The following is a 14,101-nucleotide window of genomic DNA, read 5'->3' as shown; positions in this document are numbered from 1 at the left end:
TTAACTTTACCCGCGCTGGTCACATGCAAAGAGCATGGAAATTAGTTTCATGTAAAACCATCTATGCAAGTCAGGTCACAAATATTTTGCAATATTCCACTACGTCATAGATCCTTGAACATTCACCCGGGCGAAGGCATCACTGAACAGTTACGTCATTTTCTGTGGCGGGGATTGGTTCGCGGTCACGTGGGAGTCATAAGACTCGTTGCGCACAAGTTTTGAACTTATGTCGTCAGTGTTTACATCTTACATCGTATATAAACTGATTCACTCGTCCTGGTTTCTCAGAAAAACTGAGAGAGAGGAAGAGAAGTGTGCTCATCAGGCGGACAGAAGAACAGACTTCCAGAAGGTCTTAGAGACGTTGACTGTTACTTTTCGCTGGGGTCACAAACGGTTTTGGACTTGGGTTTTTTTTTTGGAGGTAGCTATCGGTACGTTTTGGAAGAGGACAACAGACGTCTAAGAGGAAGAGTCAGTTTAAGCAGGACAGTGCGAAGTAAGTGAATCCGAGGATACATTCCACTAAACTCTTCGAATCCGTTCCAATAAGAAGAGAGATGGATTTCATCAAGGACTTCTGTATCGGTTCCTTCGAATCGTTTTTGTCGGATGCACAAGAAGGGTTCTTGGAGAAACTCCTGAAGTGTCTGGAGCGGGAGGAGAAGTGGACCAAGGAAGACGCCTGCTGGTTCTACTCAGTCGTGAGCGAAGGGGACTTGAAGAACATGTTGAAGATGTTGAACCGAAATGTCGGGAAGGTGGACGCCAAGCTGGAGGTCCAGTACAAGAATAACGACGAGTTGATGCGGTACATCTACGAGAAGGGCGACGTCAGGGAAGTTGCTCCTGGTAGGTGGTATTTACAATGTATATTTTTACACTACTGCTCTCATCCGTTTGTCTATATTGCTCCGTGTACGTTTTCTTTATACTTTTTGACAACTCGGATAGCAGACCTGTTAAGCAGGCAGCGACCAGAGGACGACGTGGAACACATTGATATCATTTTGTCTTTGGACTGTGGACTGCAAAAGATAGCCTATTAAGTAGTAGCTTAGGGCAGTTAAAACCCCCTACGCCGGCCCGTGAGAATGGTTACCAGGCTAATAACAGTCACGAGACACCAGAGGCATGGTGCCAGGTTTGACGCGTACCAACAAAACTTGTTTACCGGGTATGTCCTCGTTAAAAGACTTTATCTGATGGAGACGCATATCTTGAATAACTTTGATATCTCATGAAGGGCAATATAGAAATCATTGAAAAAAGACAGAATACCGTATAGATTACATCAGACTTTGAATTTCTTTTTGCAGTAGCTGATGAATCATGGGAAGGGTACATCTTGTTTTGTATTACTAGTACTGTTAATCAAAACAAGATTTGGAATGACTCATATCACGGCAACCAAAATAGACTATTGACAGTCAGTGCCACTTGTTTAAGATTTTTTGGCCATGTTTGTTAGTGACGGTACTGGGCACTGGGTTCATAGCTTTTATTGTACGGCGTTTAATTAATTTTATTTTTTTCACTGAAACAAAAGTTTTCTTTAATTTTATGACCTTGTCATATTCGCGTGGTCATATCATATCGACGTATGATTTTGAAGCCGGCTGTGAAAACTAACAGGGTACAAGCAAGACAGGCAAGTTGCGATCGTACTACTATCATACGACGTATATGACAAGGCCCTAACGTAAAACCTTGACAAAGTTTTCTCTAATCAAAATTATGATACATTTCTTTTCTCTAGGAGTGTGGCAAATGATCTACGACACGGAATACGTCACGCCGCTGTACGTCACCGCCAAGAACGGTTACGTGGACTGCATGCGGCACCTGCTGAACCGCCAGGCGGAGGTGGACTACGCTCCGGGCGGCTGGACGCCGCTCCACGCCGCGGTGGACGCCGGTCACGTGGACTGCGTCGGGCTGCTGCTGGACTATGGTGCCGACATCACCATGGAGACAGACGACGGTCTGAACGTCTTGCATCTGTGCTGTAAGCCTGGAGAGCAGTACGTCAAGTGTGCTGTGCTCTTACTCAAGGTGAAGGTGAGTGGGTATTCAATACTTCGTGTGTACACTTCAAGTATTTTGTGGTGGGTCTGTCTATGTCTATGTGTGCATGCCTGTCCAGACAACAGCACGTGGGTGGGAGGGAGATTGACAGACAGAATGGCAATCGATCAAAGTTTGTCATGCAGTCTCCTCGGTTGTTCTAATATCCAATTCAAGAAAAAAACAGAATACTCCCTGAAGTCTCCGATTTCACGTTTATTTTTGCTTGCCCATAGAGTAGATGCCTACGTCGCTAACGGTATGTCACGGGAACTAGCAATACCTGCTCTTTCACATGTCTCGTGTTTTTGACGAAAAAGCAAACAAACAAACAAACAAACAAACAAACCTCTTCCCCCAGGCCAGCAAGGAGAAAATTAACGAAACATCCTGGGAGAAGCAGCAGACTCCTCTCCACATGGCGGCCAGTAAGGGTCTGGGTGAGCTGGTCGGACTGCTCCTGGAGAGCGGTGCGGATCCTGACGTGAAAGACCTGGAGACGGAGACTGCTTTACTCCTGGCTGCGTACCACACCACGGGCGATGACGGTTATCTCATGGTCTGTCGGAAACTGGTAGAGGTCGGTGCCGACGTCAACATCCAGGATAAGGAAAAGTGAGTCAGTAGAAAATGTTCAATTCATCTGGTTTCGCGTCTCAATTATGATCGTTGAAGAGCTTTTGATGGTGTCAGTTGGGCTTTATGCTATGGGAATTTCATTGTTGTAGTTATGTCCACTGTGGTCGCATATATTCTGGATATTTTGCGTACATAGTAACTCACTATCCCTGCATTTTCTGCTTTACAGCCAAATCGCCCTCCACAAGGCCTGCCGTAATGGTGATCACAGAATGGCGACGCTTCTCGCTGCCAGTGGGTCCAAGATCAACCACAGAGATTATTACTTTAAGACACCTCTGTTCGAAGCTATAGCGGCCACAGAGCTTCTTGCCCAAGGTTACTCCAAGGACGCGGTCAAGGGCAAGCCGGAAGGATGTGTTCAGGCCATGGTCAACAACGGCGCCTGGAAAGTCTACCCGACAGAATTCCTCCAGATCCTGTCACGATGCGCCGGACATCCACCGACGATCGAAGTGCTGGTCAACTCGCACGCCTCCCTACAGATAACGGCGTCGTGGCGGGAGTCCATCCCTGATGACGTCATGGAGGAACATGGCGACTTCTACAGGGCATTTCTGAGTCTCGGAAAAAGTCCCGCCACACTGCAACATCTCGCTAGAAGCTCGCTGAGGACTTTTCTCGGAAAGAGATGCCAGAAGGTCGTTGACGGGTTACCTATAGCTCCGGGGCTGAAGAAGTACATTCTTCTTGTTCCAGGAGAGGCGGGGATGCACTGACACGACAGTATTCAGAACTCTGTACAGTACGGTCGGTACCTAGTCAAAACTCAATGGGTAAGCAATGTAATGTTTAATTGTTACAACGATTAACCGAGGATAGATTTTGGGACGGAATGCCACAATGCTGTAATTTGTATGCGTAAAATAACAAATATTTATGTAAGCTGCATTTGTTATCAATATCAATATCAGAAGCTAGGCTACTGGATGCTGGAGGCTTTATGGCTGTACGGTACCTTTTAGAACGGTACGGTTTAGAGTCGACATGACACATATAAATCATAAATTGTCGGTGTATAAATGTGTCTTGGTGTTTCTAGGAGCGTCGACGAAATGAGGTTTTTAATAGAAATGTAAGAGGAAGAGACCTATTAGTAAAGTGTACGAGGATGGATTCTACGGATGAACAATGTAAATCTTTATTCAAGATCTAAATGGTTTACAGAAAATGTCTGCTAGAGAGGACATTTAGTACGATGAAGGGATTTGATGCAGATACTGAGACTTACAAGGAGGACGAGAAGAAAGCAGATGTAAAGAATGTTAATGTTATGGTGTAGTCTGGTCAGCTGTAATGGGCCGCTTTTATTATTAGTGTACCTGTAACCTATTATTGTATATATTGATAACCCTGAAATATGAAAATCAATTGATATTCGATGCTGTATACATTTACCGTAATACTGATGTATTATACTGTCTGGTATTCTTTTCTACTTTATGAAATAAAAGATAAAATGTAAATATCATCACGTTGTCTTCCATTTCGTCAGGATACTTGTTACTTAATAGGCGAATACTGATTAATTTCCTTTTCTGACCAGACTCATTTCAGCATACCTAATAAGTGCTAATATAATTGCCATTTGGGCCACCAATGCACACTAACCGGCTGCTGTACACAGTGTTACACAGAAATTCTTGTACGATAGATTGAAGAAAGAAGTAGGGGCTGCATATTTGGTCTGCTTTCCGCTTTTATGGTAAATTAAACTTGCTGTTTTTGGCCTCATACATTTTGGACAGTCGCTCCTTTTTGGTCAGGACGGAACAAAAGCATACCACTGATAGGCAACCGACACAATAAGCCTGGCAACTGAAAAATCATGGCAACATCTGTGGAGAAACAAACCCCTACTGCATTGTATGATGTTTTCAAGAGAGGTTCTATAGAAGAGGTAAAATCTCTGCTGTTAGCGGAAATGGCCACCGCGAATGCAGCCATAGAAACGCCGGAGAAAGACGATACCGAGCTGGTGGAATATGTACTGAAGAAAGGTGAAATAAGGTTTGTGGGGCAAGGTAAGATATTATTGTACCGCAGACATACATTTACAGGATTAGTAACTCATCACCGTGATATGGAGTATAGATAGTAAATTGTACGTGGCTAGATACACGTACGTTACTTCGATTGCGTGGGCTGTAGCGCGCTCAACATCTGTTTGGAGACCACGAAATAGATACTGTGAGTCAATATGACCAGACTTGTTGCGCATTATAAAAGTTGGATCTCGGCCAAGTGTCAGCCGAGTATATAGTACGTCACGGTCAGTCCCAAAACCAAGATGTCGCTGGCCGCAGCCCGCTTCCGTCAGCTCCTGCAAGAAGGAGACAAGAAGGGGATGAAAGAACTGGTGACGAATGGCTGCGACGTTAACATGGAGTTTGTAGATAAGGTTCTGACAGAGGACGTGGGACGGGAGGTTGCGCTGGGTGAGTCTTTCCCTGTGGGGAGGATCATCTTTTGTACACACACTGGGTCACGGCCATGTTGAACCGTTTGATTTGGCTGCTGAGGTTAGCTATCGGTATAGTATCCGAGTGACGCCTGTAGTTAGCGGCTTTTCGTTGATAGAACAGCCATCTGCTGGAGTCCAGTTTAATTGACTTTCCCCAAGGCGCATCCGCATCATTATATACATGATATATCGTAAAGTCAGGCCTGTCGTAAGGTCTTGTTCATAAATCAAATTTCAATTCGTGGAAACAGACAAACACCACTACAGATATGATCTTTGGAAACGTCATAGGTATTTCATTCACATCTCCTCCCCGCATGGCCCTAAGCCTGACACACATAACCGACCATGACTTCCCGACCACTCCCAACCTTCATCCATGCTTCGGAGCAAGGTCGGCTGTGGCTGGCAGTTGCATGGTCTGGCAAGGTTGGCTATTGGTCGTCCGCGACAACGGAATGTTTCGAAATCTTAAAAAAATATCCGGGAAGTAGGTCTGGACGGCCTGTGAAAAGGTCAGGAATAGGTTGTGAGTAAGTCAGTAGTGGCTGTAGCATGGTGATTGGGAGTCTTATTTGTCAACGAATCCTTTGACAGCATGACAGAGATAATCTTGAAAAACAATATTCCGTTTCGTCTGTCTAAAAGTTCATGCGATATCGTATATATTAGAAACCGAGGGCATCAACGTCTTATGACCATCATCCCATCATGATACTGGTACCTGTACTAGTAGTAGTCGAAACATGAACGTCGTACCAACATCCTACAAATACCTGCAGTGCGCATGAGCAGTCCGCCATTTTGTGTGCAGAAGTAAACACATAGTCAAACGTTAGTTCGGGAGGAGATACCGAGTGACCATGAGTATAGACCAGAGGTACGAGACCGCCTGTAAGGACGGCAACTTGGAAGATATCAGGAAGTGTGTCAGGGACGGGTTCGGCATCAATCGGGATTTCACACACAACAAGGAGGTGTGGGACTATGAGCTGCAAGGTACTAGAACAAGTTGCACTCAGTGTGCGCTACTGACGTTGTTTCCTAGGTAGATAATATCTGAATGTGCAAAAGATATAATTCCGTGTTTAAGTCTTTGAAAATCAGTAATATAATCATGTGACTAAGCTAAAAATTTTTTCAAAATGATGAATAGACCACGGTCATCTCGAAAGTGTATGATTCATCTGAACTTGACCGTTACGTCAGTGTAATTGTACAATATTCCCCTTTAAAACGGTCAGATGAACAAGTGTGGTATAAACTTCACCACACATAAACAACATGGTCGTTGAATCATGATATCTATACGTTGTTGTCCCATGACGAGGCAAACAGTCTATTTTGAGCCTGTCCTAAAAGCCACGCCTTACGTCACCCCAACTGTGCGGTACGTTATTTGGTGGTAACTACGGAGTACCAAATTCAGAATACGTTCCGACAGATTAGGTAGGTATTATTTACCAGGACGTGCTAATAAGGGTTGTTCTAGTGTTGCCTTCACATTTAAGGAGAAACAAAACGCATGAAAGAGCGTTGTCGGATGTTGACATACTGCGGCACTGCTGCTATTCCAGGCATGCAGTGGCCCGCTTCCTCAGTAAGCGTTACGAAAACACATTATGACATGTTAGAACCCTGTACCATGATCAACCTCTGTTGTACAACGTTTATGTGGTGGAGCAATATTTAGTGTGAGCAGGGCTTAACAGAGGAACACTAGACTAGACAATGAACGTCCAATAGGGTGTAAAGGTCTTAAAAAATTAGGAGTCTTTTGCAATAAGGACAAGACATGATGAAAGAAATCAAATATGTTTGATTGAATTATTGTTTTATTGTTGATTCTGAAACGTTGGTTTAGACCGTATGATTTGAGGCAGAGTAACAGACTCTCATGAAATACAAGTTGGATAACATGGTATTGTTTGTTTGTTGTTTTGATGCAGGTCTGTGGTCCATGTCGTATGTGAACGAAGTTACCACTCCGCTCTTCATAGTGGTGTCGAACGGCCACGTGGACTGCGCTTCCTACCTGCTCCGCATGAAGGCGGACGTGAACTACGCCCCGACCAACGACGCCCCGCTTCACGCCGCCTGTAAGCTGGGAAACGCCGAACTTGTGGACCTCCTGCTGGCCTACAAGGCCGACGCGAATCAGATGAATGAGGACGGGTACTGTCCACTTCACCTCTGCGACACAGGATCATACTACAAGTGCGCCAAAGCCTTAATTCACAGGGGGGCGGACATCGAAGGCGCGTCCTGGTACGAAGGAGACACGCCCTTGCACAAAGCCGCCGAGAAGGGCTTGGACGACTTGTGCAGCCTGCTAGTAAACCACGGTGCCGATGTGAACGCTAGAAATGGCAACGAAGCAACTCCCCTGATAGTTGCTTGCGAAAAGAGTACCTGTGAAGGTAAATACGCCAACGCCGTTCGGAAGCTGATTGCCTTCGGTGCTGACATTGATGCCCATGACGGTGACACAGAGGCCGCCCTCCACAAGGCGTGTACAGCGGCAGATTTTGACGTGTTAAAAGTTCTAGTCGACGGCGGAGCCGACGTCAACAAGCGGGACTATGACGGAAACACTCCGATTTACCATGCTATCTGGTCGTCCACGCTGGAGGCAAAGCGGGACCTCGCACAGCAGTGCGTCCGCTTTCTTTTCAGCTCCGGTTCGTGGGGCATCTGGGCCGGGTCCTTCCACAGGGTGCTCCGGTCGGTATCTGTTACTCCAGAAGTCATCGAGATCATCTTGAACACGTACGAGAACATTCCCATCACCTACAAGTGGAGACAGAGCATCCCCGGTGACGTTTACGAGGAAAACAAGGGATTTTACGACTGGCTCTTCAAGATGGCGCTCTCTCCTCGGTCCCTCATGCACCTAGCCCGTTTCTCCCTCCGAAAGTTTTTGGGTCCCAGGTGTTACAGAGTCTTCAACAGTACTGGTCTCTCTATCCCTGACCGTCTGAAGCGGTATCTTTTGTTAGAACCACAAGGAATTGTACACTAAGGCGAAAGCAAATATAAATATGAATACATGTAACATACATCAAACTTCCAAACAGCCTTGAAGTCATATTTGAAGACTGCTCAGTGCTTGTAGCAAAATAAAATGATGTCTTTTGCATTCGTTGCATGGCTCTGATACTGTATGTCTATATCACCACCTCAACAACTAGTTCCTCATTGGGTCCGTGAACATAGATGATGTGGAGCGAGGTCATTAAACAAAGCGTACATCCTATCGAGACCCGGATAAGCTCATGCACGTTTCCAGCCTGAAGAGACAGAGTGAGAACACAAGATAGCCTTGATAGGATATATGAGTCGAGTACAGAATCCATTTGTACAGTACATTGTATATATGTTAAGTGACGTACTATTGAGAGAACAACACTAGTGAGATATTGTCAAATGTTAATCGCACATTTATCCTTAAATGCTAAATATAGCTCGTTGTATCCGCAAACTTAAGAGTATCTTCAAGTATATAGTTGGGATACAATTCATTGATGCCTAGGAACGACTTCTAAGTACAGATGAAATGTAACAAAAGGCCCTTTGTTTTACATTCTCTACAGTCCATGCCTTTTTACTTTTCTGGCCAGCAACTACTAGTCCTTTGAAAATAACATCTATTACATACTGGCAGTTAGGGTCAGCGTCCTGTATACCGAAGACCTTCTGTCATGCGCGCTCACTCAGACATACGTCACTCGAGCACACATGCAAGTCAAGGTCATTCACCCTAGACTATCACGTGAAGCCTTCGTGATCTCCGCGTGGAAGGAGCGTTGGTGACCCAAATTTGGATCAACCAATACACATAAGTACACAACACTTTAAATACTAGCCATACTGTACTGGAACTTTAGGAAGTATCACATACGACGAAATGTTGAAATTAAACGCTTGTAGTACATAAGTTATACCACCCTCCTCTTACACAAATACATTGGCTTTTCGAATCGGTGCCGATATACATTATAAGGTTTCACCGAAGCGTAAAAAACAACAACAAAGGCTTTCAATGGGCTAGGCCAACTCAACAGGTGTTCGGGGTGGAAACCGCCCGATTAGACCCTTGTATCGTCTTTACACCAGTCTATCTCGCACTTAATATGCATCAAGCAGATGTAACACTTGCAAAACTATTAAGTCCGAAGTTAAGTCCGAAGTGACATAGTCTGAAAAGATTTTTTTGTCATATAATGGATAGTTGTATACCAAAAAGTGTGGTATACTCCAAGGTGATGCAACCCGAGCACTACCGCGTCTATGCCCGGGAGTCACTGCGCACGTGGTGACAGGTACACTACTACTGTTTGCCGACTTGGATACACACTGACGCACCTGACAGTGAGTGACTGTAAGTGCCTGTATCAAAAGAAGACACGGTTGTAAAGGTAAGTTAGTGTGACTGTACATGATATTATGTATGTCCTTGATCCAACTTTCTAATAGGCTATATGGCGGTGATTTAAACTTATCATACTTGACGCGGAAGACAGGGTTGCTTCTGTTCCCACCCATACCCCATTTAAAGTGTTTAGTCACATTCCTGTGGCCTACGTACATTCTTGTCCGTCTAACTACATGTTCTGCCATACGTATTTTAGCCAAATTAACGGAACTTCTGACACGAAAGCGTCGTAAAAAGGATCGAAATTCACTCATGAGAAACACGTATACTTTTCGTGCACTGAAATTGGAGCTCGAGATAGGCTTAACAAATAGGGACTCTATCGGTGCTGGGTTGTACTTGTTGACTTTTCGTGACGATGTTTGTTATCGTGACTTGCAATTGTCTTTCTCGCTCTTTTTCAATTGAACATTATCATGGGAGGTTGATGTCAAAATAGTATGTCATCCTGTCAAGACAATCATCCCCACATACAAATGTTCTATTATTATATATTATATACTGTTATAACTATTGGTTTTACACCATAAATCTGTATTCTTAAGCTTTCTCCAATACCTGCTGTAACTATGTTACATTTTGATATGTTACGTTATGTTTTAATACTGTTTGATAGTATGTTATTAATGTCATTAAAAGTAAATGAGGATCAGGGTTTTGTTTTTCTTTAATAGTCATGTTCATAGCATATCCGTATCAGGAATCTGTATTGCATCATCTGCCAAGTTCCCTGAAATTCTATTGCATCATCCTGTAGGGATCGCTACTATTATAGTAAAGACCAAGTGTTTCTGTCTATGCGTATTCTGTGGTCGGTCGTTGGTATCTCGTCTTTAAATACAGTGCGCGTTAAAACTTGCCAGGTCACTGGGCAAAGACTATGCGGCTTGGCTAACTTGTTCGGACATCGCGATTCTTTTGCTGTGTAGTAACAACAAAATCTCCTGGATCTAAGGGCTTATATTGACGTGATTTGTTATTGCTAGGAATATTTTCTGTAATTTTTCGTGAAACATCTGTAAAACTGTATGGGGGTCTGTCTGCATACATGGTGACCGTGTTATTGATATTGTATACTCTGCAGAGTGTCACCGAATGGACATGCACACACCGTAACTCCGCTCATACATGGCACCCTTTCATGGTCCTTGGGTGTTATGAATGGCTCGAGCGTATTTGTGGGATGCCAGGTGCCTGGCCTGTCGAGTCACCCCTGTCCACTGTGCACCTTTACTATAGACATATACCGATACAAGTTCTAACGCGATACCGTGACACCTGCCGTGGGAGAAACTTTGCACAGTGTCTGTCCTTGTCATACAAGCTTCTTGGTATTTCCTTTAAATTCGCGGAAACCCAGAATAGTACTTCACACTATAAAGTATTTCGGTTGATATGTTGTACAGATGAGGGTCGGTGTTACTCTACTTGCGCTCCTGCTGTGGTGCAGTGCATCAGTCGGTGTGGAGACAGGACGGTACCACAACACGGCAGAAATGGAGTCGGCGTTACGAGCTGTGGCGGACGCCTGTCCTGACGTCACTCGGCTGTACAGTATCGGCACCAGCGAGGAGGGAAGGGAACTGTGGGTCCTGGAGGTCAGCGACAACCCTGGCCGGCACGAACCAGGTGGGGCAAGAAAAAAATAAACGCGTGCTCTGTTTTTACAGACCTATGCTTTTTATTCCAACATTTTATGACTAGACATGCTGATGGCACACTCAAGTTATATCAACTAATTTTATGCCGCCACCAACGCAGAGTACGAATACATGACAAGACAAGACAATACTCATTTTTACTTGAGTGAAGTGAGGAAGTCGTATTAAGTGCCTTTCCCAAGGGCACAAGATCGGCGGCATGACCTATGCTTCACAGAGAGACGTAGATTGGTGTTGTGAACACAGTAGCCTCTTTTACGGTGATGAGAATGTGAACAGGTAACAAACAAAACATTCCAATCATGAATATTTATTTACACCACATACGAGTTTTACTCTTTGATAGTCTTGCTTTGGGACGTTGGCTAGTGTTCTTTGACGAGAGGTAATCAGCTTCAACTGCATTTCTTGTCAATTAAAAGACGTTGTCATAAATGTTCTGCAAATACAGTCACCGCTACTTGTATATAGAGAAACTTTACCTTCCTTGTGATGCACTATGGATACAGTTCTGTTGGTTGTTAAACTTTGGAACAGTATTCCGAGGGAGATCGCCAAGATCGATCAGGGACAGACAGCGATTTAAATGTGAAGTTAATTCTTTCCTTAGCGCAAAACTCTGCCAGCGTTCTGTCTAGGCAGTCTGGCTGCTAATGCTGAGTGAGAGCTGACATAGATTTTAACTAATGTATTAAAGCATGTTGTGATGGAATGTTTTGTATTTTTGCCGCAGGTGAACCGGAGTTCCGATACATAGGAAACATGCATGGGAACGAGGCGGCGGGGCGGGAACTCCTGCTGAACCTGGCAGACCACCTGTGCTCCCGGTACCGGGCTGGAGACTCCCGCGTCACTGGGCTTGTAGACGGGACTAGGATTCACCTCATACCTTCCCTTAACCCGGATGGATTCGAGATGGCGGCTCAATTGGTTAGTAAACATCTACAGTACAGTGGATCAAGACACACATAGCACGAAAATAGATATTTAAGCTAACTTTACGAACTAGGCAAAGATTTGTTAAAGGCGGTCAATATTTCAACATATTCTAAGATTCCGGAAAGGCAACTAAAAGACAACTCTGATATTTCAAAAACCTTTCCCCATTTGGAAATGTGACTTAAATACTGTGGTGTACCAACAAATGATTAGACCAAGGGATAGATGAGATGATAATGTCAACTTCCCCCTGACACGCCTTGTTCTACTCTCCTCAGGGTCACCAGAGCTACAGGACCAGTTCTGCGCACGGAGACTACGGACGGTACAACACCCGAGGGGTGAACCTGTACAGGGACTTCCCCGTGTTGGGGAACGTTCTTTTCACCAACAGAAATAACAACCACAAGGTGCAGAACAACCACCTCAGGATACCTGAATCATATTGGTTACGAAAGGTAATCATGTTTGTCCATATCATCACCGCTGTCGCTCAAAGTTGAGAGCCCGCTAATTAATTAGTTTTAACGATTTTTATTAAGATGAAATATTTGCTTACTAAAATATAAACGCTGGCGGGATCACAAGCCATGTCTCATGAAACGTGAAATTTCACTGAAATATCTTTGAGACTTCGGTGGTTCGGTTGAAGTGATATGCAAATATTCTTACTTTCCGTGTAGGTTGCAAACGAAACGATGGCCTTCCTGAAATGGGCGGAGTCTTACCCCTTCGTGCTGGGCGCCAATCTGCACGGGGGCAGCCTCGTGGCGGTGTACCCGTTCGACCTGGGACAGAACCCGGCTGATCTCTCCTCGTACTCCGCAACGGCAGGTCGGTTCTTTCACATTTCGTTCATCACGATAGACTGGGGCCATTCAGGATGTGTTTTCACTTAGTTAATACATATCCGTTACGAACTGCTTTTCACTTCGATGTACGGTTTTTGTACCCCGGGATTTTGTCTGTTTGTTTGCTTGTGTGTCTGTAGTTAGGTACATGTATTTGAATACAGCAGAAGTACAAGAAGTGTAACCGCAGACTGACAGGAAGGTCGAACAGAAGGTTAAAATTGTCACACCGCAGGCTGTGAGGCAGTGACAATAGAATATGCACAAAATCAGTGAGGAATTCATGTTTTATGATCAGAAAATTTCCATGTATATGAATCAGTTTTCCCTAACATATGAGCATGTGGTATTTTTACAGACGATGAGTTGTACCGCCACCTAGCGGGGACGTACGCCAGGGCACACCCCGACATGGCGAGGTGCGGGGCCCGGGTGACATGTGACAACCTCAACACTACCTGCAACGGAGGAATCAAAAATGGCGCCAACTGGTTTTCAGTGCCTGGATGTGAGTCAAATGTGTTACTACCTGCAACACTTGTATATTTAACAAAAGAAGATGGAAGGGGACGGGATGTGGTCTATTTATCTAATAATCATCTCTATTTGCAACTCCTGCCCGAAGGCTAATAATTATGGGTTCACCACACCACGAAGTGGTGGTGAACCCATATTGCTTTTTCTGATGTTTCTCCTTCTCCTGCCATTTCTTTAAATGGATTCAGCTTCTTCATTTTAGGGCCTAAGGTCCTGAAATTTGGTATGGAGGTACAGTGGGCAAATACCCCTAGGCGTTTTTTAAATTTTTGTGATACAAGCTTTTACAATCGTTTTATTTGCTTTTTTAGCGGTCCCCATAGGAAAGTACTGTGCGGGGGCGTACGCGCGTGACGTAATAAGAAAGAAATTCGGCGGCATGCCCATATATGGGCATGCAAGCATGAACCTGACGCAGCCTAATCTTTTCTTCTTGCTGATTGGCTGTTGGATTTGATTGGATTAACTCAATTAACACCTGTTCAAAGCCATTCCATTTTGACAG

At 44.5% G+C, this 14,101-nt stretch overlaps 2 protein-coding genes across 2 annotated transcripts in view; both read left to right on the top strand.

The window, feature by feature from the left end:
* Window positions 1-432: 432 nt before the first annotated feature.
* On the top strand, window positions 433-8,374 carry LOC109480661 (putative ankyrin repeat protein RF_0381). Its single transcript, XM_019782890.1, has 6 exons — window positions 433-855; window positions 1,763-2,064; window positions 2,432-2,685; window positions 2,879-3,425; window positions 4,973-5,147; window positions 7,123-8,374. Exons 1-6 carry the CDS (start codon window positions 564-566, stop codon window positions 8,193-8,195), a joined length of 2,643 nt encoding a protein of 880 aa, XP_019638449.1. The 5' UTR covers window positions 433-563; the 3' UTR covers window positions 8,196-8,374.
* Window positions 8,375-9,386: 1,012 nt separating this feature from the next.
* The window catches only part of LOC109480702 (carboxypeptidase E-like), a 7,913-nt gene continuing 3,198 nt past the window's right edge, over window positions 9,387-14,101 (top strand). Inside the window, exons 1-6 of the mRNA XM_019782933.1 lie at window positions 9,387-9,591; window positions 11,015-11,237; window positions 12,003-12,199; window positions 12,487-12,666; window positions 12,892-13,042; window positions 13,418-13,567. Coding sequence (XP_019638492.1) covers window positions 11,015-11,237; window positions 12,003-12,199; window positions 12,487-12,666; window positions 12,892-13,042; window positions 13,418-13,567 — 901 coding nt within the window. The 5' untranslated portion in view covers window positions 9,387-9,591. The remainder of the gene's footprint in view (window positions 9,592-11,014; window positions 11,238-12,002; window positions 12,200-12,486; window positions 12,667-12,891; window positions 13,043-13,417; window positions 13,568-14,101) is intronic.

Source organism: Branchiostoma belcheri, unplaced genomic scaffold, assembly GCF_001625305.1.
Source record: "Branchiostoma belcheri isolate BF01 breed outbred unplaced genomic scaffold, Haploidv18h27 scaffold52, whole genome shotgun sequence".
NCBI classification, from domain to species: Eukaryota; Metazoa; Chordata; class Leptocardii; order Amphioxiformes; family Branchiostomatidae; genus Branchiostoma; species Branchiostoma belcheri.
This window is presented reverse-complemented; position numbering and strand designations above follow the sequence as displayed.

Excerpts from the sequence above, each read along its gene's own strand:
- LOC109480661 (XM_019782890.1), top strand. The coding sequence starts at position 564 with ATGGATTTCATCAAGGACTTCTGTATCGGTTCCTTCGAATCGTTTTTG. Across the intron at positions 3,426-4,972 it reads CAGGAGAGGCGGGGATGCAC|TACGTCACGGTCAGTCCCAA; the intron begins TGACACGACAGT and ends CCGAGTATATAG. Across the intron at positions 5,148-7,122 it reads GGGACGGGAGGTTGCGCTGG|GTCTGTGGTCCATGTCGTAT; the intron begins GTGAGTCTTTCC and ends GTTTTGATGCAG.